Source organism: Engraulis encrasicolus, chromosome 12, assembly GCF_034702125.1.
Source record: "Engraulis encrasicolus isolate BLACKSEA-1 chromosome 12, IST_EnEncr_1.0, whole genome shotgun sequence".
In the NCBI taxonomy this organism is placed as follows: Eukaryota; Metazoa; Chordata; class Actinopteri; order Clupeiformes; family Engraulidae; genus Engraulis; species Engraulis encrasicolus.
This window is the reverse complement of record NC_085868.1, coordinates 4,376,292-4,404,205: the sequence shown is the minus strand read 5'-3', so window position 1 is coordinate 4,404,205 and position 27,914 is coordinate 4,376,292. Positions and strand designations below refer to the sequence as shown.

Below are 27,914 nucleotides of genomic sequence, written 5' to 3'. Positions count from 1 at the left end.
GACAATTTGAGATTTTATTGTATTAAATGTAACAGTTTATTATAGAAGAATCAGACAAATCATTGGGTTGTCCGGCAAGGTTACAGCAATCATGCTTGTAATGATTAACTATAATGTATGTTGAATCAGACAGATGTCTTCATGGGTTGGCACGGTTAATTCTTCTCAGACTCAAACTGGTGCTGTTTGGAAGCCCATTTCTGATGAGCTCCTCACGAAGCTGAGGATCAAAAACACCAGAAGATAAATTAGGAGAACATGGAGACACTTGTGTGAATATCTAGCCAGGCAGCTGCCACCTAGCCTGGTTGTCACAGACGGTGCGTTAGTGTAGGCTACACAAACTCCGTCTGGTAGCACTGCAGTTAGCATGCTGTTCTCGAGTCAGAAAATAAATGGTACATTTATTGCTACTCACCACCAACAAATTCCTCCAAAAACATTTTCTGTTCAACTCCAAAGAGTTAATATAGTATATAATCTGTCCTGTGAATGCAAGCTGCTGTTGATATTTAAGCAGGAGCATGTTAATGGCAGAGCTACCAGACGGAAGTGTGTGTAGCTCTCCACCAGGGGGCTCTAAGGCTACACACACGCACCGTCAGTGAGAACCAGGCTAGCTGCCACCTAGTTCCTCTGTTCAATTTTGATTTGACAACTAAGTGAAAGAAATCGGCTGATGCATCAGGACTAATGAACATCCCCCTCAGGAGGATCAGAGAGGGAAAAAAATCTTTGAAAAAAAGGAACGAATTCTTTCCTCTCTGGTAAGATTCCAGGTCCAGACAAAACGACAAGTCCTAATAATCACATTCACTTACAAGTTTTATGACTCTGTCTTCGATATCAGCCTCAGTTAGCTCAACTGTAGTCTTAACCACAGCCCTGAGAGTGGCAACAGTACGTCTATCTGTGGACACCGTTGGTACAGTCCGTTAGGAACAAATCAGGTAACATGACATCACATGGCAAAGGCATCACCGATCTTATAGACATATGGCCTATATCGACAAAAGACAATACTGACACTGTTTAGATTTGCATTTATGCAACATCCGCAGCCAACACAACACAGCACATCAACAATGTTTAGAGTGATATTTGGAGTGTGCTAAGCTGGTTTTCATGTAAACAAACCATGCCCCCATTACAAGGTCCAGGATATCAGAAGCAGTGTGATCAATAAACTACATTGTGAAATTATCCAGAATTCTACTTTAAAGAAATTGCACTTGCAGAGCAAGAGTAGCTAAAAAGTAAGTGCCTTTGCTGCTTTCCCCTTAAAAATGTAATTTACCTCCGTAGCAGAAGAAAGGAAGAGTGGTAGCACAGTTCTCATCTGTCCACTGGCCGGCATCACTGAATGACATTGCAGTGCATGTTTGTACTTGATCAGGTTGGCCCGATTTCCAGTATCTGAAAGAAGAGTCACTGCCATCTGACCAAGGTCTGACTTGGTGCAGACCAATGAATACGGAGTAATCGTTGGCCGTGACACGGACCTTTTCATTCTCTGTTGCATTCCTTATGCTTGGTAGATCAATATAGTTGGCTCTACAGTAGCTTTGGGCATCCCTCCATTTCTTATATTGTGTTATGAGAACATACTGGTCATCACCTCCTACAACACATACAGAAAAAATAATAATGATGTGACAGGACAAGAGACAAAGCATTACAACACTATGGAAAGAAATTAATTACAAATGTTATCAATAACAGGAAATAAAAAACGTTATTTGGTGTATAACTTCATTCCATACTCCCCAAAGGCTACCTTTATAAAGTGAGTATTCATCCTCATCATGACTACATTCATTTAAAGGCAGGTGAGGTTCTAATCCGTAAAACTTCGTTCGCCATCTCTGTGGAGTAAAGCTAATTGGCTGTTGACCTGACGAAGATTTTAGTAAAATCACTCCTGAAAGGAGTCACTGGGCGCTCAGTCCTATTCAGTCCCATTCAGCAACCTATTCTACCTATAAACTATGGTAGTTTTTATTCAGACAGTTTATAATGTTGGCAAATGTGAAATCATGGGGTGTATCAAACCGTAGGTCATGAATCGCGATAAAAAACAAATCGTGAATTGAGTGCATTGTTACAGCCCTAGAAATTACTCTACGATTATTTCCAGACCTGCTTAACGTTTTTCCATGGAAATTCGTTGAGGGACTTGGACCATGCATGCGTCATTCTGACTAGGTACCCTGCAAGGTCTGACTACCGTGCTACAACCGGCCACGCCGTGCAGCTGACATGGCTACAGCGTCTGACGACGGGAAGACGGGTGAAGAGTAGACAAAATAATGCATCTCCCGCTGTGGTTAGCCCATCTCGTTGGACGACCTTCATCTCCTCTGTGTGGTGTGCCTCGGCATCCCTCACGCCCGCAAGGCGCATACCGGGACGAAATGCAAGAGGTGCCGTCGCATTAGCTCAGACAACTTGGAGCGGCGCCTAGCTGCGTTTAGGTGTATGCTAATTGCTAGTGACGAGGCGGGTTCCGGCTTCAAAGAGGAGACAATGGTGGAACCGGAGGACAAGGAAGACGATGAGTCGCTTACCTCTGATCCAGCCCCTCTGGACCCTAAAGGCGGATTCATACTTGTCGTGACTGGCGCTAACCTCCTTCAAACCTTGCGCCGTCACATGACCCAAAATGACGTCACACGACCCTGTCGCGGCGCGAGTCCGTGCACCCCACATTTTTTGTAACTTGGCGCGCGCCACCAGCGACCATGCAGGTAGGCAGACAAAGCAGGAGTTGCGAAGAGAGGCTACAGCTACTGTAGGCTACTACAGAATGGATTCTGCATCATTTTGAGGATAATAAAATGTCCTAGAGAGTTATTTTATCTTCTCCCTTAAATGTTGTTCAGTGAAACGATTGTTTAGGCCTACTTTGTTCAGAAGCACGTTGTGTTCGGCGATCTATTTATAAATTCTGCCGCCAGAACAATGCTCTCACATGGTCTTGGAATGATCTGGCAATGTAGGCTACAACAAAAATCTATGTTTCAATGTGGTAAGTCACAAGTCAGACGTTCAGTAGCCCTACAGCAGCCGTGTTTGGCTTTCTATTTTATACATCTGTAGAACTCACGCTGCGAGTTGCGAAAGATACTGCCGTTTCTCTCATGAACAGCAGAGGGCACTTCCGAAAATGCAAGCGAAAGCCTGTTAATGGCGCTTTTGACTATGAATGGCCTGCCACATTTTAATGGCTCTCGCGCCAAATGCGCCAAAGTGCGCATGTGAAGTATGCAGAGCCCTTAAGGGGTCCTACACACCAGGGCGGTAAAGCGTTGCGTGACGGACACAATTTTTACCGGCGTCGGTGAAAATAGATGGAAAAATATCTGTCCTTACACACCAAACGGCGGTAGTCGGGCGTCAGCGGTGCAGGAGCCGGGTCCAGGTTGGCCTACTTGACATTTAATTTGATAAGTGTTGAGTAAATCCAAATTATTCTGTAATGCAATCGAACATTTGATTGCTGCCCAAAGCTGAGTTTTTGACAAGGTGCATAATATGCAGCGCCGTGTGAAATGTTGCAAAATGTAGTAGTAGAGTCTAGTAGTCTCCTAGGTTACACAGACGTCACACACACACAGTCACAGACACAGCCAGCGCGCGCAGAGAGAGCGAGCTGAACTTGTGCACCTCTAGTTAAGTTGTTTAATATTTTACATGCAAGCCGAATAAAGCTGAAGAACCGTCTGATGATGTTACAGATGCCAACCTCTTCGAACGTGGTGGTGGTGGAATATTTTCTACCTAGTGAAAGGAAGGCTATTCAACCGAACTTTGCTGAGGCTAAGCTTAGCCATGAAATCCGCGGATTACAGTCTACAGATGAGACGTTCAATTGACTGCTACGGGGACCTTACCGTAGGCTATGTGGAAGTATTTGACTTTATTGACAACGAATTGGATAGCAGTTTTCATCAGCATGATTTCGGAGTTATGACGATGATGTAGGCTATTGAGGCTACACACGCAGCCTGGGAAGTCACTGGCTATTTGTACACTGCACGATGCGAGACTCACGATTGACCTGCGATTGAGCAAGAAATCGGCCCCACTCTCAAAAAGTCGTGCGAGTGCCAAATCGGGGCAAAAGTCGCACAGTGTAAGCCCAGCTTTAGTCTATTACTGGTAGCCGCTGACCTGATGGCAGCAATAGCCTCCTGCCAGTCATCTTCAATAAATTCAGTCCCTAAATCACCCTCCCATCTTTTAGAGATATTGGGTAGCTCATATGTGCTACAGGAAAACAGTAGGTAATAAAAACCTGAAATGAACCCTTTGAAGTCTTTACGGTTAAGAAGGACATTTTCTGGATTATGGGAGAGAGAAATGGTTGGAGGAAAGTTTGGCAAGGAAAGAAGGACATTTCTTATTTGCAAATAGCCAAAGAAATTAGACCTAGCAATATCAAAGGTATCCTGCAGCTCCTGAAATGACCTAAGAATATTCTCTTTAAACAAATCACCAAGCAAAAGTATATGCTTATCTTGCGATGACATGAAAACAGAGGAGCTGTTACCTGGTGGAAAATCAAGATTCTGAGTCATGGGGGCCAGTAAATATTTTCCATGTATCCCAGAGTGTTTTGCAATATCACGCCAAACGGTAATGCTATTATAAATTAAAGGGTTAATATTATTTGGATTACACATAACCAGACTCCAAGGCGAAAATGGATATAGCAAGCCCAAGAATCAACACGACTCACCATCTTTAAAGGCATGTAACCAGGACCAAAGGTGGCGAGCATGACAGGCGCAGTTATAAAAAATGAAATTGGGTAATGCACGCCCACCCATGTCTGTAGAAAGCTGAAATACCTTAAGACGTAATCTAGGTTTTTCCCATGCCAAATAAACTTGGACACTGACCTCTCTAAATCCTTATTAGTCTTTTTGTTAGGTACAGAGGGAGCATCTGCAAAGGATAAAGTAACTGGGGGAGTACATTAATTTTGATAAGACTAATTCGTCCAAACAGAGGTAAAGGGAGGTTATGCCAACGTTCCAGGTCTTTTTTACTGCACTAAGTATAGGTGCAAAATTAAGCTTCCAGAGATCCAAAAGAGTTGGTGAGATTCTAATTCCAAGATATGTGAAACCCTAATTTGACCATTTAAAAGGAAAGTTGTTTGGGACATTTAGTGGGATCGTATTAGGCTCAGTCATTTCAAATTGGTGTTAAAGTTTGGTTTTCACTTCCAAGTTGAAGTTTAGGGTCTATAGAACAATTTGAGTTCGAGTGTCAAACACACAGATAACAAAATGGCCTGTGGGGGGCGCTCTAAAATATATAAACTGCTATAACTTTTGATTATTTAAACCAAATTTAACATATGGTATGTATGGATTCAGCATGAAGAGGTGAAACCGGTGAGCGAAGTATTCGGTTACCAGATTAAAGACACACTATGTAATAAACACACTTTTAGCCAATGGACAGCAAAATCCTGGCATTTTAAAGATAAAGGGTGGAAATGCCCTCAAAGTTGCAATGAAACATCATTTATTGTTACAAGCTATTGTAAATAAAGCCTGGGTTATCACTTAACTTGATTTGTTCAGAATATCCCTGAAGCACACAGATACTTAGGATACCTATACACAAATATGGCTGCATAAAGCCTATGTCATACTTAGCACCCAACTTGCAACTTTGAGTTTATGAATTTAGGATCATGAGTAACCTTTTTTTTCTCAATCAAGCCATCATTTTATTCACAAAAAAACTTAATATCTAAAAGAAAGTAAATTAATAATAATAATAATAATAATAATAATAATAATGATAAGGATAATGATGAGGATACTATGAGAAACTTGATGAGTGGAGGTGCAAAAACGCACACCAGAAACAGAGGTGCTGGCAACCAGAAAATACAATTGTAGAAGGAGAGAGGTGCCGCACACTCACAAGTTAAATAAACAGTTTTTAATGTGACAACGTTTCAGCCTGTCGGCCTTCTTCAGGTCACGTGTGTACTATGATACTATGAGGAACAACAGTTTTTCCGGCATTCAAAAACAAACAGAAGACATATGGCTAACATTTATCCCAATACTCCACTCTACAATAACTATGACAGAGAACAGATACAATAACAGTCAGTGGTCAGTCTTAGAAATTGCATGTGCATCTGCACAGACGTGTGCACTTAAACTCTGCCTTCATGTGCTTGCACCAAGATCTGGCAGGTCTATTTGTACAAGTACTAGTACAGCTGCACTTCACCTCTAGTTGGAATACATCTTTGGTAGTGTAGTCAGAATCTGGGAACTGTCCATTTGTTACCAGATTGGCAGGCATTTCTGGCAAATGCAGATAGTAACATTTTTTTATTCCTGTCAACTGTGCTGGTAACAAATGGACAGTTCCAGTTGCCCCCAGCAAGCATACTAATTGTTGTCCAACAGTTTATTATTTAGTATGCTTGCGGGAAAGCATACTAAATTGTTCATCGACAGTTTATTATTATTCTACGTTTTTCCATTCACCTCCATTCATTAGTATGGTGGCTTTGAATCGTTGCAGCGTTAGAGATAGAGACACGGTTTGAGTGCCAAAACGAACAGCTCGAAAAGGGCTCAAGGTGGTGTATTTTTCGCTGGCCTACCCCCTTTCATTCGTTCACCAGATTAGTTTTCCTCATTTTCTCTCTGTTTTCCCCCTCATTGAAATGAATGGTAGAATGGTCAAGATGATGATGTCACAAACTGTGGCAGTTGTAGTGAGAGGTGACCTGTCCTGGGGTTTTTAATAGAATAAAATAAACCACTTCACCTTTCGACTAGGTAAAGGCATTGTCAGAGAGGTCTTGGTAAGATGTGTTAAGATCATTAGCCAACTCTTAAAAATGTTTGTGAGAGAGAAGTTTTAAAATCTCTATCATGTGACCCCATTCACTTAGAAAAAAATGTGTGAACAGCTCAGCGCATAGGCCTGAATATGTCCACTTTTTGACTGAACCATTTGGCCTAGAAAAGTGATCTCAGCTTTGACATGAAGAACAGGGTTATGCCATTTGTGTGTCAATATCATTTGACAACTTGTAAAACTTTTGCAGATCTTACTCAGCTATTGACTGCCAAACTGTCATCTTTAGAATCTTCATTCATACACACACACACATGCAGCCTTGTAGAACCTGGACAACCATGGCCTACTGTAATATGCTGCTGTGGTCACTCTATACAGTAAGTGGCAGTGGCCTGTCAGAGGGTTGCAGGTTTGAATCCCACCCTTACCTCTCCCTACCCACCCATTGCTGAAAGGCACCTGAAGCATCTCCATACATGCACGCGCCAGCACACACACACACACACACACACACAGAGAGCTCTATCTCTTTCCCTTGTGTTTCTGTGTGTGTATACGACAGCTCTGTATGTGTGTGTGTGTTTGTGTGTGTGTGTGTGTGTGCAGAAGCCGCAAGCATACTAATAGCATTGTCTCTCCGGAAATGCAGTCTTATTACTAATAATAATAATAATAATAATAATAATACTATTGATTTATTTTCTTCCAGATATAATTTTTTAAATAGAGTTACTAGAGTATGGCTTGATTGAAAAAAGCTGGTACTCATGATCCTAAATTCATAAACTCAAAGTTGCAAGCTGGGTCGTAAATATCACATAGGCTTTATGCAGCCATATTTGCGTATAGGTATACTAGGTATCTTTGTGCTTCAGGGATATTCTGAACAAATCAAGTTGAATGATATCCCAGGCTTTATTTACAATAGCTTGTAACAATAAATTATGTTTCATTGCAACTTTGGGGGCATTTCCACCCTTTATCTTAAAAAAAAAAACCCTGAATTTTGCTGTCCATGGGCTCAAAGTGTGTTTATTACATAGTGTGTCTTTAATCTGGTGACCAAATACTTAGCTCACCAGTTTCTCCTCTTAATGATGAATCCATACATACCTCATATGTTACATTTGGTTAAACTAATCAAAACTTATAGCAGTTTATACATTTTAGAGCGCCCCCAGCAGGCCATTTTGTTATCTGTGTGTTTGACACTCGAACTCAAATTGTTCTATAGACCCTAAACTTCAACTTGGAAGTGAAAACCAAACTTTAACACCAATTTGAAATGACTGAGAAAAATTGCACATACCTACGACCCCACTAATCAGATTTAGTCATGCAACCTAATGGCATAGCCTCAGACTTGTTAATTTTTAAAAATTCCCACCAAGGCCAAACCATAAGGCCATTCGACTCGGTCATACGCCTTATCGGCATCCAATGATATAGCTAGTGTTTTATGTTTATTTTGGAATGAAGAATGAACAATATTTAAAAGTCTCCTAACATTGTGTAACCCGCGGGTTGTTGTAGCCTTAAGTGGGAGGAGGGGTGGACTTTTACTTTGATGTCCGGCTGAGCGAAGTTATGAAGTCTCGCACCAGTGGCAAACTATCGTTTGATCTCGTTAGCACCTGAGTCACAATTGGTACCAGGGCACACGGTTGTTGGCACGGTAAGTAAAACATTGCCTCGAATTCTGTTCGTGAAAGCACTGAAGTTTGTTCCAGTCGCAACCCGAAGTATCAGTACTAAGCCTGTTGGCATCTTGGTGAGTAGGCTGCGTGTCTTAATTGGGAGGGTTATGTTGCTGGGTTTGTGTATGATACTGACGCTAGTAATTGTTTTAGCAGTAGTGGGCATCCGAGGGAAGCCAGACAGACGCCCGCCGTGTGCCTTGAGAGAAGCGTGGCCAGGTATGAGCATTTGCACCTGTTAGCACACGGCACACACACACACACACACACACACACACACACACACACACACACACACACACACACACACACACACACACTTGCTCCATATTACCTCCGCTACCTCTGCCTTGCGTTGTACTGAATTATAAACGTTGCCTATGCTGTGTGGCATTGTAGGTGCGAGCCGCACCAACGGGGAAGAGGGGCCTTGAACAGAAGCTAGCGTTTGCCTCGTGCATCGTACAGCAGGTAGGCTACAAGCCTGTAAAACTTGAATGTGTCTGCCTCACTCTGTTGGTTTACACGCTGCACATTGTGCATTCCATTCATTGTATTTTTGTTGTGTTTTAGGACCGGCACCAACAGAGCCGCGTCAATAGCCACTGTTTTGCTTAGTGTTTTATTACCGTTTTGTGCGTTTATGTTTGTCACGTTTTATTTTGTAAACCATTTTCATTGAGTGCCACGGGTCTGTGCAATACTGTGTGTGAGTGGGGAGCATAACAGCCGGGTTTGTTGTGTTTCTTTTGGGGGAACTCCTCACTGGCGAGTGTCAACATTATTAAATACATAGAGTGCAGTGGGTTGAATCCCCTGAGTGTATACATTTATCTGACCTGAGTCAGCTTGGTGTGAACTACTGAATTACCCGGTTTGCAGTGGTGAAACGTTTTGGTGTGAACTGAGGAGTTCGTGTAACCCTCCTTAATACTAGTGTGTAACCAGTGAGTGGGAACCCCCCTTTTTCTTTGGTTGTTTATGCTCTCCAGCCTGTGCCAATTGTGTGTGCCCGTTCAAGCCTTGTCCAACTTGCACTTGATTTTTACATAAGAAAAAGGAAAGAGAAAATATTAAAGAAAATCATTTTATAACCAAATTTTCAGAAACTATTCTCATATTCAATAAAAAGAATATTTGTACTGTGTCAGCACAATCGGTTTCCTGCGTGCTTTTCTTTGAGTTTTTATGGTAACAAAAGGTCACAAATGGCGTAGTCGGCTACTTATACATTTATTAATTTTTTCGTTTTGTGCTGATACAGGACAACGGGCACCCACAGTGGCTTATAGCATTAACGAATTGGTGGCACTCAGTGTTTTTGTTTTCTGTTGATCGTTCAGTTAGTATTGAGCAAAACAGTGGTTATTGACTGAAGAGCGGCGGTGGAAAGGAAGACCGGACCAAAAACTACCTGCAAGACTTGTGTTTGAATATCTGGCGCGTAATCATGTCGGAGCCTGTTAGTGTGGAAGAACAACTCAGACTTTTGACTGAACAGGTACAAAAACTGCAGGCTGACAATGAACGGCTAAGAGCATCTGAAGCTAATGCTACCTCTGGGTCAGCAGGTACTAATGAGTCATCACAACAGGCTAGTACTTCAACGGACACTCGTAACTCTGGTACAGACCGATATGTTTTTTTACCAAGGGAGAGGAAATGCCCTAGATTCTCTGGTAAATCCTCCGATACATTAACTGTGGAAGACTGGGTTGAGGAGATGCGCAGGTCCTTGGAAAGCCGCCACATGTCCACCGCAGAAAAAGCGTTGTTCATTTATGATCACCTAGATGGCGAGGCGAAAACTGAAATGAAATTCCGACCAGAAGCAGACAGAAAAGACCATGACAGAATTCTTAAGATCTTGTTAGAAATATACGGCTGCTCGCATTCATATATTGGACTACAAAAGCAGTTCTTTCAAAGGAGACAGTTAGAGGGTGAATCGTTGAGAGAATTCTCACACTCACTGCTGTCTTTAATGGAGGTTGTTAACCGTAGAAGCCCTACAGCCATTTCCAATAGCGATCAGCTAGTGCGGGATCAGTTCGTCGACAATGTTAGAGACAGCATGCTTCGAAGAGAATTAAAACGTTCGCTGCGTATTACTCCTAACGCTTCCTTCCTTGAAATCCGTAGCGAGGCCATCAGGTGGGTGGAGGAAGGTGAACATGTTGGCGCCCCTCGGGCCCGCGCATACTCCTGTAATACTCAAGCAGAGGCGAGGGGCGAGTGTAATGTGGACAGTCAAACTGTTGTGACTAAGCCCCCTACAGACTGGTTAGAGGTGAAAGAGACACTTAGTAAACAACAAGCGCAACTTGATCTCTTGCTTAAACATTTCTCATTGACTAACACACAACCCCAGCCTACACCTGCAGCTACAAGTCAACCTGCTAGAACTTACCGTTATGACCCAAGTGGAAAACCCATCTGTTCGAAATGTAACCAAGTTGGTCACATTGCAAGGTTTTGTCGTAATGGGCGTGGGTCAGGATCCACTGCAAGCGTAGCGGGAACTCATGCACCACAGGGGAGTGTGGGAGCCAATACAGCAGAGACGCAGGGAAACTAATTCCCACTGGTGTAGCGAGCCACACACCAGACACGGGTAATACCGGCTCAACTGTACCATTTGGTCCTTTCGTGAAGCTAATGGGGGAGTGTCCGGTGGTGGAAGTCGTAATGCAAGGGACTGTGGTTCCATGCTTATTAGACACCGGTTCGATGGTAACAACACTTACTGCTGAGTTCTTTTACAAACACTTCCAGTCATTGTCAGGGCAGCTTCAAGAGTGTCGCTGGCTCCAACTTAGAGCTGCCAACGGATTACAAATTCCGTACCTCGGGTATTTGGAGGTAGACCTCCATATTCTTGGTAGAACACTTCCAAAGATGGGCGTACTCGTTGTCCAAGATTCAACCGACCCCTACACAAAAACACAAAAGTCTAAAGTACCTGGTCTACTGGGAATGAACGTAATTAACCAGTGTTACGACGCGTTGTTTCAGCAACATGGCTCTGGTTTGTTCCAGGCGCCCACTGTCCAGGTGGCAGGGGACGCCTGGAAACAAGCATTTACAGAGTGCCATCAGTTGGACTGTTTGCCGCCTACCGGATGTTTGGGGGGAGTTAAGGTAGCAGGGCGCGCTTCGGTGTGTATACCAGCAGGATCGGTTAAGCTAGTTCCCGCCAGAGGCAATCAGCAAATTGGGGCCTCAATTAATTCGGTTTTGTTTGAACCTACCCAGACTGACCTTCCTCCTGGTATCCTAATGTCTAAGGCCTTGCTGTCGTTTGATCAGGGAGATGTCTCGATACCCGTCGTCAATGTTGAAACTAGAGATGTTTGGCTTCCACCACACACCGCTCTAGGTCAGCTCTTCTGTGTCACCCAGCAGATTAACAACCAGGTAGTGATATTTGAAGAACAGACAGACAAAGATGGTAGTGTTGCAGTCATACAGTCAGTGAGAGCAGAACAAAATACCCTTGACCTATCTCACTTGTCCTGGCCTGCCCTATCCCCCGACCAGCAACAGGAAGGGAAAACCCTACTCCAGCAGTATAGCACTGTATTCAGCCAGGGGGAGGGAGATGTGGGTTGCACTAGTCTAATACAGCACGAAATCCCCGTAGTGGATGATGCACCAGTAAGGCAACGCTACCGTAGGCTACCCCCATCCCAATATGATCAAGTTAAGGCCCACATCCAAGACCTCTTAGACAGAGATATTGTCCGGGTGAGCTGCAGCCCCTACTCCAATAGTTGTGGTCCAGAAGAAGGATGGATCCATTAGGTTATGTGTGGATTACCGCCAACTAAATGCAAAAACCAGGAAAGACGCGTACCCGTTACCACGGATAGAAGAATCCTTGGATGCATTGGCGGGGGCGACGTTGTTCTCCACACTTGACCTGACAGCTGGGTATAACCAGATTCCCATGGCCGAAAAGGATAAACAGAAGACAGCGTTCTGCACGCCTTTCGGCTTATTTGAATTCAACCGTATGCCCTTCGGACTTTGTAACTCACCAAGTACGTTTCAACGTCTGATGGAACGGATCTTTGGAGACGAACGCTTTAATTCCCTCTTATTGTACTTAGACGACATCGTGATCTTCTCGTCATCCTTCGAAACACACTTGCAACGCCTGCAAATGGTGCTGAGAAGATTAGAGAAGTACAACTTAAAGCTGAAACTCGAAAAATGCCACTTCTTTCAGACCGAGGTCCGCTACCTAGGCCATGTGATCTCTCCCCTGGGGGTTGCAACAGATCCAGAGAAGATCCGGGCAGTGGCTGAGTGGAAACAGCCGAGAACGGTGCGAGAACTGCGCTCTTTCCTAGGCTTCGCCTCGTACTACCGCAGGTTTGTGGTAGAGTTTGCCAAACATGCGGCACCCCTGCACCGACTGGTGGCCACCCTGCAAGATGGTAAGAAGAGGTCAGGCCCAATCAGCTTGGAAGGAAAATGGGACAAGGAGTGTGAAGAAGCATTCAACACGCTGAAGGAGAAGTTGGTGACTGCACCAGTGTTGGCATATGCCGACTTCACTAAACCGTTTATCCTAGAGGTCGACGCAAGCCACTCTGGGCTCGGGGCGGTACTCTCACAAGAACAGGACGGGAAGAAAAGACCAGTGGCCTATGCCAGTAGAGGGCTCCATGCAACAGAACGAAATATGTCCAACTATAGCTCGATGAAGTTGGAGCTCTTGGGACTCAAATGGGCCGTCTCAGAAAAATTCAGAGAATACCTGCTCGGCACCAAGTTCATCGTCTTCACGGATAATAACCCCTTGAGCTATCTCCGAACGGCCAAACTCGGAGCGGTAGAGCAGCGCTGGGCCTCACAACTCGCCCTGTTTGACTTCGAGATCAAGTACCGCCCCGGGGCTTCGAACCAGAATGCGGATGGCCTCTCCCGACAGAATGACCAACCGGGCGCAGTAACCATTGAAGAAGTGACTGCAGGAGTTGCGGTCCCCCTGCCGCGAGGGGAGCGGGCAGCAAAGCTTCAATGCCCAAGCCTGGTTTCTGCCATTGATGCCTTCCCGGTGCGCCAACAAGTGGACCTATTGGCATTGCAAGCGGCAGATCCCACCATCCGTGCCTTCTCAGTCTACTGGCAGCGGGGGTTCCCCCCATCAGCAGAAGAACGGGCCACCGAGACCAAGTCAGTCCTGCAACTACTGAGGCAATGGAAGAAAGTCAGGAACAGAAATGGAATTCTGTACCGGCGAACCCATATGCCAGGAGAGCGGACGGAAGTACTACAGCTATTGCTCCCTGAGGTGCTGAAGACTGAAGTGCTAACGGCCCTCCATGACCACCACGGTCATCAAGGGTGTGAGCGGACTAACCGTCTGGTCCGACAGAGGTGCTACTGGCCACACATGGGAAAAGAGATAGAAGAGTGGTGTCAGAATTGCTCTCGTTGTGTGATCGCTAAAGCAGTTCATCCCAAGGTGAGAACCTTCCCAGGGTCACTACTGGCTTCGAAGCCACTGGAAATCGTGGCCATCGACTTCACCGTACTGGATCGAGCGTCGGATGGACGAGAAAACGTTCTAGTTATCACAGATGTCTTCTCTAAATTCACACAAGCCTTCCCAACACCCGATCAGACAGCGAAGACCGTAGTGCGAGTGCTTACGGAGAGGTGGTTCCATGTCTATGGTGTCCCCCAGCGTCTGCATTCAGATCAAGGCCGCAACTTCGAGGGAGAGCTGCTGAAGGCCCTCTGCCAAGTGTACGGAGTGGAAAAGAGTCGAACCACCCCGTATCACCCTGAAGGCAACGGGCAATGCGAGAGGTTTAACCGGACCATGCATGACCTTCTGCGCACTTTGCCGCCGGACAAGAAGAAAAGGTGGCCTCAACACCTCCCGTCACTACTGTTTGCGTACAATACCACCGTACACCAGTCAACAGGACACTCACCCTATGAGCTCATGTTCGGACGAAAACCCCGGCTGCCCATAGATGCACTCTTGGGAACAGCAGAGGAAAGCTGTGGAGAGGGGACCGTCGGTGAATGGGTGCAAGACCAACAAGAGTTCCTTCAGTTCGTGTTTGCCAGCGCTGAGAAACAGCTGAAGCATGCAGCGGCGCAGCGGGCCCACCAACAACCAAATGGGGTGACCCCCATACTCCCTGCAGGCACCTTGGTCTACCGGAAACGGCATGCCCCTGGACGGAACAAAATCCAGGACGTCTGGGACAGCACCCAGTACAAAGTCACCAAGTGCCTGGACGACGTGGGGCGTGTCTACACGATCAGCCCAATTGATGACCAAGGCCCAGCGAAGAACATTCACCGGAGTGAACTGCGGGTAATTCCAGGACAAGCCCTCCCCAGTGACCTTGCTGTACCTCCAGAACCGGACGTCGCTGAAGTTGAACCGCGCTCCAGCTCAGAAGACGATAGTGACCAGGACGAAGACGAGGGCCGGTGGGCAATGCAGCGTGGTGAGTCACCATCACGATTGCCAGAACCCCCACTGCCAAGCCAAACCATAACCTCTGCTGCCTCTAACAGTGCCTCGCCTGGGAGAAGAGAACCCTCAGGGAGAAGTTCGGCAGCTGTCTCACCTCGCATTGGTGAGAGCAGGACGGTAGACAGAATGGAGCCACGGAACCGGACCAGGTACCAGAGACCCAAGTATCCCAGACGTCGCCAGTAACTGTCAGACGGTCGTCGAGAACAACCGCAGGCGTCCATCCTAATCCCCACAATCTCCCTCGCCCAGTGGCCCAACTGCCGGGGCCTGGAGGGGCTGCAGTTCACCCGGGGTCCAGTAGTTCTGTAGGGTGCTACTTTAGACCATGGCAGCCTTCCCACTGCACGTCACCGGGACGGTGACGCGTTAAAGGGGGGGTGGATGTAACCCGCGGGTTGTTGTAGCCTTAAGTGGGAGGAGGGGTGGACTTTTACTTTGATGTCCGGCTGAGCGAAGTTATGAAGTCTCGCACCAGTGGCAAACTATCGTTTGATCTCGTTAGCACCTGAGTCGCAGTTGGTACCAGGGCACACGGTTGTTGGCACGCCAAGTAAAACGCTGCCTTGAATTCTGTTCGTAAAATACTGAAGTTTGGTTCAGTCGCAATCCGAAGTATCAGTTCTAAGCCTGCCGGCATCTTGGTGAGTAGGCTGCGTGTCTTAATTGGGAGGTTTATGTTGCTAGGTGTGTGTATGATACTGACGCCAGTAATTGTTTTAGCAGTAGTGGGCATCCGAGGGAAGCCAGACAGACGCCCGCCGTGTGCCTTGAGAGAAGCGTGGCCAGGTATGAGCATTTGCACCTGTTAGCACACGGCATACACACACACACACACACACACACATTATCGCTCCATATTACCTCCGCTACCTCTGACTTGCGTTGTACTAAATTGTAAACGTTGCCTATGCTGTGTGGCATTGTAGGTGCGAGCCGCACCAACGGGGAAGAGGGGCCTTGAACAGAAGCTAGCGTTTGCCTCGTGCATCGTACAGCAGGTAGGCTACAAGCCTGTAAAACTTGAATGTGTCTCCCTCACTCTGTTGGTTTACATGCTGCACATTGTGCATTCCATTAATTGTATTTTTGTTGTGTTTTAGGACCGGCACCAACAGAGAGCCGTGTCAATAGCCACTGTTTTGCTTAGTGTTTTATTACCGTTTCGTGTGTTTATGTTTGTTACGTTTTATTTTGTAAACCATTTTCATTGAGTGCCACGGGTCTGTGCAATACTGTGTGTGAGTGGGGAGCATAACAGCCGGGTTTGTTGTGTTTCTTTTGGGGGAACTCCTCACTGGCGAGTGTCAACATTATTAAATACATAGAGTGTAGTGGGTTGAATCCCCTGAGTGTATACATTTATCTGACCTGAGTCAGCTTGGTGTGAACTACTGAATTACCCGGTTTGCAGTGGTGAAACGTTTTGGTGTGAACTGAGGAGTTCGTGTAACCCTCCTTAATACTAGTGTGTAACCAGTGAGTGGGAACCCCCCTTTTTCTTTGGTTGTTTATGCTCTCCAGCCTGTGCCAATTGTGTGTGCCCGTTCAAGCCTTGTCCAACTTGCACTTGATTTTTACATAAGAAAAAGGAAAGAGAAAATATTAAAGAAAATCATTTTATAACCAAATTTTCAGAAACTATTCTCATATTCAATAAAAAGAATATTTGTACTGTGTCAGCATAATCGGTTTCCTGCGTGCTTTTCTTTGAGTTTTTATGGTAACAAAAGGTCACAATTGCTTGAAGAGTAACGACCATGTATGAAACCTGTTTGATCTGGGTTTATAAGAATTGGAAGCAAATTCTCAAGCCTTTTTGCCAAGAGCTTTGAAAGTAGTTTACTGTCTACAGATATAAGGCTAATGGCTAAGGGTCTGTAAGAACCACACATATCATTTGGTTTGCCCTTCTTCAGAAGAACAGAGATGTGTGCTAAGTTTAGAGTCGGAGGAAGACAACCTTTCTTAAGACTGTCAACATACATGTCTGTAAGGGGGCCCACTATTTTCCTAAAAGTTTGATAAGAGTCTGGGCCAAAGCCGTCTGGGCCAGGTGCCTTCCCTCTTTGGAGTGTTTTGATAGTGTCTGATACCTCCTCCTCAGTAATAGGCCTACATAATGTATCATTATTATCTTCCGATAGGGATGGGAAATGTATCTTATCAAGGAACTGTCGTCTATTTTCCAATGAGGCAACACAATCTGAGCTATAAAGCTCCTTATAAAACGACTTCATGAGTTTGTTCAATTCTGTTGACTTAAAATGTCTAGTTCCATGTTTATCTAGAAGAGAGGAGATAATATTTCACCCTTCCACGGGCCAGACGGGCAAGCAAATGGCCTGGCTTGTTGCATGACTCAAACAGTCTATGCTTAGCATAAAATATTTGGGATTCTACTTTTTGGGTTAATATTTGATTAAGTGCTGAGCGAGCTGCCTCTACTTTTTTTGCTAAGTGTCTGTTTGGTGTGCGCTTCAATTGAGTTTCGATATCTCTTAAAGCCTATTCTAATTCTAATACCTGACCTACCCAGCTCCTTCTTAATTTTAAATGCTCTAATTCAGAGAGGTGGGTTTCCTGGATGAAGGCTATTTGGCATTTTTCTTTTTTTTTAAAAAGGAGAGTATCTTCTGACGTTTAACAACATTGTTAATGCCTTTGACATTGAGTGTGATTATTTTAACATCACTCATAACCAAATAACAATTGTAAATGCACTAACATGATAAAAGAATATGTAAAATATTATTAGGTAATTGATGCGAGACCCAAACATAAAGAAAGTAAAACAGAGGGGGGGAAATACAGCGCCTAACAGAAAAAAACAAAAAACACAATATTTAAAGCTGTCAATATGACACCAGCCCCAAATGCTGAGCCATGCCCCAAGTACAAGCCCCACCCAACACAAAAGACAATCTTAGAGTAAATCTTAGAGAAAGATCAGTCCAAGATTAGGAAGCATTTCCCAAGTGTCCTGTCTATGAAGGAGAAGGAAAAAGAAAAAAGAAAAATCCTCCACATCCCTCCCGTCCAAACAGTCAGTGTACTGCACATAATCAAACCATTAAGAGTCTACTTAGAACGAATGTAGATATATTTGGCCATTCAGGACTGAAAATCAAATGTCAGTAAGAAGGCACTCCCATAATAATTATACCTCACCACCATCACGCCGTTTCTTCAATGTCTTCTCTCGTGGACGTCGGGAACTCACACCTGCTTAAGAACTTTCCAGCCTCCGGAGGTAATTTAAATGAGTGTTCTTTCCCTTGGACTGTGATGAAGAGCGTGGCGGGGTATTGCATCCGAAACCGTATCTTCTTCTCAAGCAGCCCCTCGCAGATGTCATTAAACTTGCGTCTTGCTCCCCTCACCGACTGAGAAAAGTCCTGCCGAATCAGAATCTTGTTGTTGTCGCAGATGATCTCGCCCTTCTCTTTTGCCGCTGCGAGAATTCTTCGTTTGTCCCTGGAGTTGTGGAGTTTGATGATTAGGCCTACTGGTCTGTTGTAATTTGGCTGGCGTTCCCCAAGAGACCTGTGTGCCCTGTCGATCTTGATAACCCCGCGTTTGGTCTTTATCCACAGCGTAGTCGGAAGCCAGTTTTCAAAAAACTCCACCGCCTGGTTCCCCTCAGTGCCCTCTTTCAGACCAATAACGTGATTGTTGTCTCTACGCTCGTATGCTCGTATGAGCAGCGGCCCTGGGGTACATGTACAGTGTATTCTAAAACGCAATTTCGTTGTCAAATTTATTTGTCAATGACAATAAAAAGCTCTTGATCTTGATCTTGATCTTGATCTTGATCTTGTTCTTGACGACTGCGTTTTTCATAATGTTATATCGAAGTATTTTCAAAAGTAGTGGTTTGATCAGTCAAAAAGAAAGATATTTAACTGTTAGACGGGAGGTCGATTAAAGGCGACCGCTCACTCAGAAGACATCACGTGACTCCCATGTTTCACATTTGAGACGCAACGTGCAACTGAATGCTTTGGAAGGGAATCGACGCCATTGTGTAATGAAGTGACACCCAAACACACACACACTTTGGAGACACTTTTTTTCCGTTTTGCTTCTGTTTTGCACTATGATCGAGTAGTAGAGAGATTAAGTGAGTTTTGACACTTTTTTCCGTCTGTGCTTTTGCTTCTGTTTTACACTATGATCGAGGTGAAACAGTGAAAGTGTGTGTTTAGGTGTGTAGGTGTTTTCATGATGTGTAGCCTAGTGTAGAAGTAGGCTACATTTGAGGTTCTGTATGGTGGGTGTGCATGCTTCTGTGAGTGTCTCGCTGCTCAGATCATTCCAATAATAGTAAAAATGACTCCCATCATTATTGACAGGGTCTGACAACGGTGTGGCCTAATACACGAGCCCAGTGTCCCGCCCCCTTTCATAAATTAATCGCCCCCTTCATATTTCTTTGCTGCCGCCGGGTCTGGGAGTAATCAGCTGACAGGAACGAAATTAACCATTCCGGGAACGATATTTTTTTGTTCTAACCGGTTCAGGAACGTCAATTTATTGGTGGAACTCATAACCGGAAACGTTATAATTCTGTTTCTGTTCGGAACAGAACGTTTGAAAAAAAAAAAATGGTTCAAAGCCCTGGCCGAAACTAAGCAGAAAGACCGCGTCCGTCTCGCGTCCTTTCCGTTCGGCTTTGGTTTGTTTGTTAATCCGCGACAGGAGGCTCAGTCCTCTGTTGTCCCGCCGGAGTCGGTCACATCAGAGGAGGGGATGGAGGAAGTGGCGACAGAGGAACCCATCGACGTTCCCGCAGTCAGATCTCGAGACTCAGTGGGCGGCCGCACCCGCTGCCCACGAGGGACAATGCCCAGACACAGACGGCTTCTTCAGCGTCTCGAGGAGGGCTACGCAACGGTTGGATGTGCCATGCCAGACACCTCCCCCGCCACGGCTAAGGTCGTGGTTCAAGGGATGGCGTCCCCCGCGCCCCAGCACACCCAGAGACGTGCTCCCCCTCTCCGAGGGGATGGCGACAAAAGTGGCGAAAACGCGGGAACCCCTCAGAGAGGTGGATTTGCGCATCCTGTCCATTAAAACGGCACTTCTTCTCGTGATGGTGACAATGAAGTGCATCAATGAATTACATGGTGTATCAGTCAATTCTGCCTGCATGCAGTTTGGAGATGGCAACAATCGTGTTGTTATGAAAATGAACCCAGCCCAAAGAGTTTCAATCCTTTTGTGCTCCTCCTTTTCAGTCTGCGGAACAGTGGTGCCAGCATAACTTGTGCCCTGTGCGCTAGTGTTGCCACACGTCCAGGTTTTTCCGGGATTGTACCTGTTTGAAAATGGAATAACCTACCCGGGACACGTTTTGTCCCATTTTTTTACTTCCTCAAATTATCTCCCGTTATGTAAGTCAAGTGGTCTCTCAAACCGTCCACAAAACCCACGTGTTAATTATTTCGCTAAGCGTAGCAGACAGACGCAAAGCAAGCCAGGCTGCCGTGGGCACGTGCAACTTTTGCCCGGCATTCTGAAAGCCAGGTAAGGGTCTGGTCGCCTTTGCTTTCGCTGACTTCGACCAGAGAACCCTGCTTCAGTGTTCCATGCAGAGTGCCGCTGGAAGGCACAGATGAAAGTTTATGGGGGAGAAAAAGCTCTGCTATTTTTTTTAATTGACAGACTGAACTTCAAAGTTCAAACATTAGCGCGAAAGAACATACAGCAATGCCAAGCCAACCATTATCCATCGAAAGGATTAAATGAAATGGTTTGCCAGGAGGACAGTTATTCGTCATCTTTGCAACCTCTATCAATGGAGGTGAGTCATGCAGATGTGATAATCAAACACTTGGGTTTGATATTGTCGTAGTGCCAGTGCACAACTGTGGTCACGTAGCTTTGTGGCTATCTTTGAGTTTAATTACCACAAATTACCAGCCTGGTGGGAATGTGGCTTACTGTAGGCTACGTCAACCTGTCACTTCAGATAATTTAAGAGTAGCCTATAAATGTCCTGAAAAAAGGTGTTTCCATAGATTGGGTCATGGGTGCTTGTTCCAAAATAGTTGTCTATATAAATGGGCATCATATGTGCATGTCTGCAGCAGCTTTCAACCACCGTGCGCGCGTGGCCGCGGATGCCAACCGATGTGTCCCGGTTTTCTACAACTCTGATGTGGCAACCCTACTGTGCGCGCATTACAGGCCAACTTCCGATAAAACACAGTTTTACTCACTCCTTTTGAAGATCGGACGGTCACCCCAAGTTAAACTCACTTGCAAGGCTCTCATAGCGGTGCATCACCTTGCCTGGCTGTGTTTCCCGGTGTTTCCCAATTGACATAAATAATGCAGAGAAACGAGCGAATCACGAAAGCCTTTCTGTGTTTCGTCACGTCGAAAGAAGGCATTGGCCACAAAGGTTTATGTCGACCCATTTTTCTAAAAACATGTCGAGTAATTTTTTTCTGCTTGTTTTCAATACAAGCAACGTCTGGTGGCCCGAAATCTAGCTTAGCTTAGCTATCAGCTGGTTGCTACTCTCAGGTACACACACAGCACAAAGCCTCATCCATAGAGCAAGCCCACTCTGGTTGCTCCGTGCCTGCAGCTCGCCTGGGGGTCGCTGTCGAAAGAGCACAGCCCTGAATGGAGCATGCACGCCTCCGTTGGCGCCCCTATAGTGCAGTACCACCCGGGGAAGTGGCAACTCTGTTTCCCATTACATTCTCTCCAAGAACAGGAGGACTGAGCCAATCAGAGACGCATTTCCACGAGAGCTGGAAGAGTGAGCCAATCAGAGACGCATTTCCACGAGAAACGCGGAACACCCTCTCGTTTCTCCACAAGCCACCTTGCTGGCTTGCAAAAACGGCTTGAAACAAAGCAACCAGAACGTTTTTTAAAACAGGACCAACGCGTAACACATTCAATAACAATGGGTAACACAGCAATATTAATGAAATGACGTTGAGAGGCCATCTTTAAAAATGTACATGGACAGGACTCACTCTTTCAGGTGTTCGTGTGCTTGGCTAACCCCTCAAAGAGGCTGTCCAAATGGCTGGTTGAGGCCATCCTGTTGGCCTATGAGTCCAGGGGCATTCCTCCCCTTCTCAGGTCAGGGCGATTGCATAGTGATTGCATCCTCTCACAGAGATGGCGAACGAAGTCTCACGTATAAGAACATTAGGACATGAATATGTCCCTAGTTCTTAAAGTGAGATGAGTGAGCCATCTCTCTACTTAACCCGATTCGCCACAGCTGAAGAAAGCATGGCTTGGTTCAGGCTATCATGCTGGCCTTTGAGTCCAGGGGCGCTCCTCTCCCGCTCAGGTCAGGGCGATTACATAGTGATTGCATCCTCCCACAGAGATGGTGAACGAGTCTTACGAATAAGAACATTAGGACATGAATATGTCCCCGGTTCTTAGAGTGAGATGAGTGAGCCATCTCTATACCCGATTCGCAACAGCTGAAGAAAGCGTGACTCTTAAGTTAGTGTTCGCGTCTTCAGTGACGCGTTATATAGCCTCCGGCGGTCCCGCCCTCAGCGCGAATTCCACCTTTCAGGAGTGATTTTACTAAAATCTTCGTCAGGTCGACAGCCCAGTCTGAGACTGCCCATATGTAAGCATAGGTGGAGGAGAACACTAGTCGTTGATGGTCACGCCGGAAAGCAGTGTGAGAGCCTGTGAGTATGTGACTTCTATGTACTAACTCTGTGAAAGATTTGTATTGCTGGAGGTTGCAAGAAGAGAATTGGACCTGCTCATCTTTGTCTGAATGAACTACGGAAAATGTGTGGCTTGCAGTGACTGGCAAAGGAAGCCATGGTTAGGCTAGCCACTTTGCATGGGTAAGCTGATGATACTTCATTTCCTTGGGGTCACATTACATATCAAACAACAGTATACACAGTATACAGTATTCACAATACACAGTATTCACATATACACTGCCGAGTTATACCACACGCGCAGTTTAAGGCTTCATTATGCAGGTAGGGTGATGATAGGTCGAGCCGCGTAATAATTGACATGACATATTGTGATACATCTTTTCACTATATAGGCCCACTACATTAGTTCATCACACCAAAAACTGACAATTAAATAAAAATACTAAAAATCATTTTTTTTTTTGGAATAGTTCATAATATTTTATGAATAATTATAAAGGCATACTGTATTAGGATTCTACATAGTTCTACTGTATACCCACCAAAACAGACAAAATATCTGTAATGTTCCTCCTCACAGTTGATGTCATTCCAAAGTCCAGCGAATTTTCCTCCAAGCATTAATGTGCAAACATGTTCTCCCACACCATTACCGGGTTGTTCGTAATACCATGCTCTATAATTTTTCTCTCCCGGGCCATAGAAGTTGCTGTCTGTGATGGACCACCTAAAGCCGTCGATCGAGTCATCATAGAGTCCAATCCAAGCAGAGCCGGTTGGGCTGCCTAGTTGAGTCAGCGCATTCACATCATCAGTGTTGTAGAGGGTTGCCAGGTCTGTGTAATGGGTCCTGCAGTAACTCTGGGCTTCAGTCCAGCTCTTTGCTTCGTTCACAAAGTGATACTCATGAGAGACAGCTGCAGCAGCTATCAGGAAACCTGATTCCAAAAATGATGGTGGATGATGGAGGTATGATAACATGATAAATGATATGTGTTAACGTATCTCTACAGGGTTCAGTGTATTACAGTGCTTTTCCTGTTGGACTCGCTTATGAAGTTAGTACATCCATAGACAGATTGGCTGAGGGGGTCTATTTCTCCCCGGTCCAGCCCCAATAGTGTATTTTTGTGGTTCCGTACAAGATCAAATTTTCAGTTCAGCTTTTAAAAAAAATTATCCATTATATGGGGGTGGGGAAAATGGCAAAAATATCATATCACAATGTTTTCAACATAATATCGTTTCAATTTTTTTAGCACGATCTTCCATCGAAAAAATAAAAACAACAACAAAATTACAGACATTTTATATAGGCCTACTTGCAATTTGTAATTAGCAATTAGTTAAATGCAAACACACTGATGACACTCTCAAAGTGCACAATAGAAATACAATAATGTAAAGAATAAAAGGGAAGACAACAACACTAAGTACACATCACTCTGATAGGCTTCTGATAGTAAACATCCTCACTGCAAGACGATGTAGCCAATACGATTTCTCCACTTTGGCAGATTCAAGACGATCTCGTACTCAATTTCATGATTTACGTTAGTATCGTATCATATCACCCACTCCCTCCTTTTCTTATCCACTTAGTGTGAAATCAGCTAAAAAGATACAAGACATGACTAAACCCAAGAAGATTGAGTTGAGATCATCAGTTGAGGCAGGCTAGAGAAGGATACAGGAGATCTCTTTTTACCCTTCTTCTCAAGTATTGCTCAAATGATTAGTTCAACTCAATCTCCTATTACTTTGACCCAAAGGTCTTAAACAATTGATCAAAGAATGATATGAATATGGATGCTCACATAGCCTCAAGACTGAGCAGCTTAGTATGAGCAACACAACTTAGTCATTGATACGGGCAATACATTATACAGTATGTGATCCCTAAATGTAGTGTCCTACTGTACTCCTGGCCAACCTTATATTATCTTCATTCATTCAAGCATTGTCTACCTCTTTTACATTCAAAGAAGGTGGGGCATCTATAGTCTGCACTATGCAGGTCTTTTATACATAGACCACCATGGCCTTGTCTATTGGAATGCACATTTAGTATTTTACTTTTTTGCTACTTGGCCATGTCTTGCTTTTAGCATTTATTATTGCAGTAGTCTGTAATATTGATATGGAACAACACTTTGGACAGTTCTCCAAGTTTTACAAGATATGAGGGTAGGGCACTATGCATTCAGCCTTGATTATATCAGTCAGTGTAAGTCACAAAAATATGTCCGTGGTGTTATTTGAAAGCTCTTTTCTGGCTCTACAAATTACACAAACAGCATGGAACACAACAACCCTCAGAATATGAATTATCATAAATTGAAAAATTAAAAATTGAATATCAAAAGAACTTATATTTTAAAATTGCCAGTTGCTTGTCTAAACATAGCCTGCAATGTCATGAACAACACCCGAAATGCTGGTGTTTGGTTCTTCATTCATTTCAGAGACAATGGAACTCAAAAATATGGCATCATACAAATCACCTAGTAATAATATGGTGATACCATAGTAATATCACATGACAGCATGTCTATCGGAATATGTGAAGGATGGAGATGGTCCATGAGGATGCAGGAAGTTCAGTTTCACCTCTCCAGTGCTCGGCATACATTCCTCAACACATGCTGGCCACTAGTTGCCATCATATACAGCTGAAACATACCCTTTGATGCTTGAACATTTAACCCTCAAACGACCGGCCTGTTTTTGCGACTAATCTGACCGAGCGGGGTCATTTATGACCACAAGGAGTTTATATGGAAATACCACTATATAAATTATCTTTGGGGGTTCATTCAAATTTATTTACATCTTGCACATACTTGCTCATCAGAGCAAAAACATGAGAATTTGAACAGTTTAGTCAAACTTACGTATATTGCTAAATATGATGTATGCCCTCATTTGCATATGTAAACATCAAAATACAAAATGCATTTTTTTCTTCTCTCATCATTAGTAATCAACTGGGAAAGTTGAATGGTGATATCAATCTCTTTTTTTTGCCTATTCACCTGTAGTAGTCTTACCTTAGTAATACAGAATATTTATGCGAAATTGCTCAAAGTGAAACTTTGGGAATCCAAGCTAAATAAAATTCTATCCATTAGGCCCATAGATGACATTTCTGCAATAAAACTTTGGGGTACTCAACATTTCTGGGTTCATGAAATCACGAGATCAGAGAATATGGTAATTTACAAAGACAAAACCATGTCTCAAACATATTATGCACACTCAAAATTTCTCTGAAACTTTTTCTGGACATTGTGGCTGTGGAAAGGTGTCTTCCATAAATATTAGAGCAAAGAGATGATTCAACTGATGCTTGAGCCTTTGTACAGCCATATAATAAGGAAAATTCTAAAAACGGCATTGATTTCTACACTGAGAACTTGTTTCCTCCCTTTTTGATCATCAGGATGACTTCCATTTATTATCATGTGTCTAGGACCACTGTGCCATGATATCAACAATATATGAAGCAATAATAGAGGAAATTCTACCTGGGTGCCCTCACAATATGCTTGATTGGCTATCGCAGGGGTGCCCTATTTATTTATATAATATATTATATTTTAATACTATAAATGTTTATATTATAAACAGTTTAGGTCTGCTGGCTATGGCCTACACCAAGACACAAAATATAAAAACTAGAGTTTGAAAATTACAACAGAAATGGAAATTATAATGTTGAGTATCTCATGCATCCTCTCGGGGTCATAAATTACCCCACAGGTCTTTTGATTATAATTCCCATATAGTGGGCCAATCCTCACAAAAATCATTCACAACATGCACAAGTATTGACAAACTCCTAGAAATACATTTTTTTCTGATGACAATTGCAGAAATGGTGTATGAAAATATGTGCACTGGGTCATAAATGACCCCGCTCGGTTGCTTTAAGATTTAAAAAAATCATTTACTGAGCTTATTCTTTCAACCCTGCCTTTTCTGAATGCTTAAAATGGTCTAGCTTCCACTGTGTCCATTGACAATGGGCAGAAGCCGTGTAGTTTTTGAGTACCTGGAATACGGACCGACATGGGTGCAGGGCCCACCGGGAAAATGCCTGTTATGCCAGATGGCCAGTCCAGCCCTGTCCCTGACACTACTCTATTACTACTTCATTACAACTCATTTCAACCTTTATGTCCCATTATCTCTGAAATGACTAAAGAACCAAACACCCCATTTTCAGGTGTTGTTAATTATGACCTTACAGGCTATGTTTAGAAAAGAAACCAGCCATTTTAAAATATACAGTTTTTTATATTCAATTTTTAATTTTTCAATGTATCATAATTTATATTCTGAAGGTTGTTGTATTCCATTCTGTTGAGCAATTTGTAGAGGCAGAAAAGAGCTTTCAAACAATACCTCAGACATCCTTTTGTGACTTACACTGACTGATATAATCAAGGCTGGTTGCATAGTGTCCTTTGCCTGGCTCTTGCCCGACCTGTAGTTCCGCACAGCTTCGTGAGCTCCACTACTAGGTCTGGGAGCGTGTAGCAGGATTCCATTTCTCCAGTCAAAAAAATAATCGCAGCATTTATTGCTTCAATATCAGCAAATTCCTTCAAAAACGTTTTCTGTTGATCTCTAAAGCATTAATATAGTCTATGATATGTCCTGTGACTCCTCAATGCGAGCAGCCATTGATATTGATGCAATAAATGCTCTGCATTATTTTTTGCGTCCAGAAATTGAATTGTCACATTCTCCCAGACCGATGTGTGTGTTTGGAGTGCCACCAGGGGGCTCCAGAGCACACACAGAGGTCTGGCTGGAACCAGGCTATAGTGTCCTACCCTCACATGTAAACCTTTGCTAGTCTGTTTCTCCCTTAACATTTGTGTCAGATTCACTAAAATTCTAGGTGTGCTACCTTGTTACTAAACAGGCACAGCAAGTATGATTGAAATCTGTGTCGGTCGGGTCCCAAAGTGTCTGATTTCACGTGAAATTACCCTATTCTAAATAGTTAACATGAAACAGGTAGTACCCCTAACATATTTTTGTGTCATATTAGCCAATGACCCAAAGATCAGCACCAAATGATACAACACAACAAATCATACCCACTGATTCGATAACAAAAAGAAAATACAGTGGACATTACAAATACAGTATTTTTCTCACCAAACTTGTCGCCAGGCC

General features: G+C 44.1%; 1 protein-coding gene across 1 annotated transcript; it reads right to left on the bottom strand.

Moving 5' to 3' along the window:
- LOC134459989 (aggrecan core protein-like) lies at positions 1-27,910 on the bottom strand. Its single transcript, XM_063212486.1, has 5 exons — positions 27,897-27,910; positions 23,267-23,662; positions 1,298-1,621; positions 822-910; positions 1-220 (listed from the first exon to the last, which is right to left on the bottom strand). The coding sequence occupies exons 2-5, from the start codon at positions 23,343-23,345 to the stop codon at positions 140-142; spliced, it is 573 nt and encodes a 190-aa protein (XP_063068556.1). The 5' UTR covers positions 23,346-23,662; positions 27,897-27,910; the 3' UTR covers positions 1-139.
- Positions 27,911-27,914: the final 4 nt, after the last annotated feature.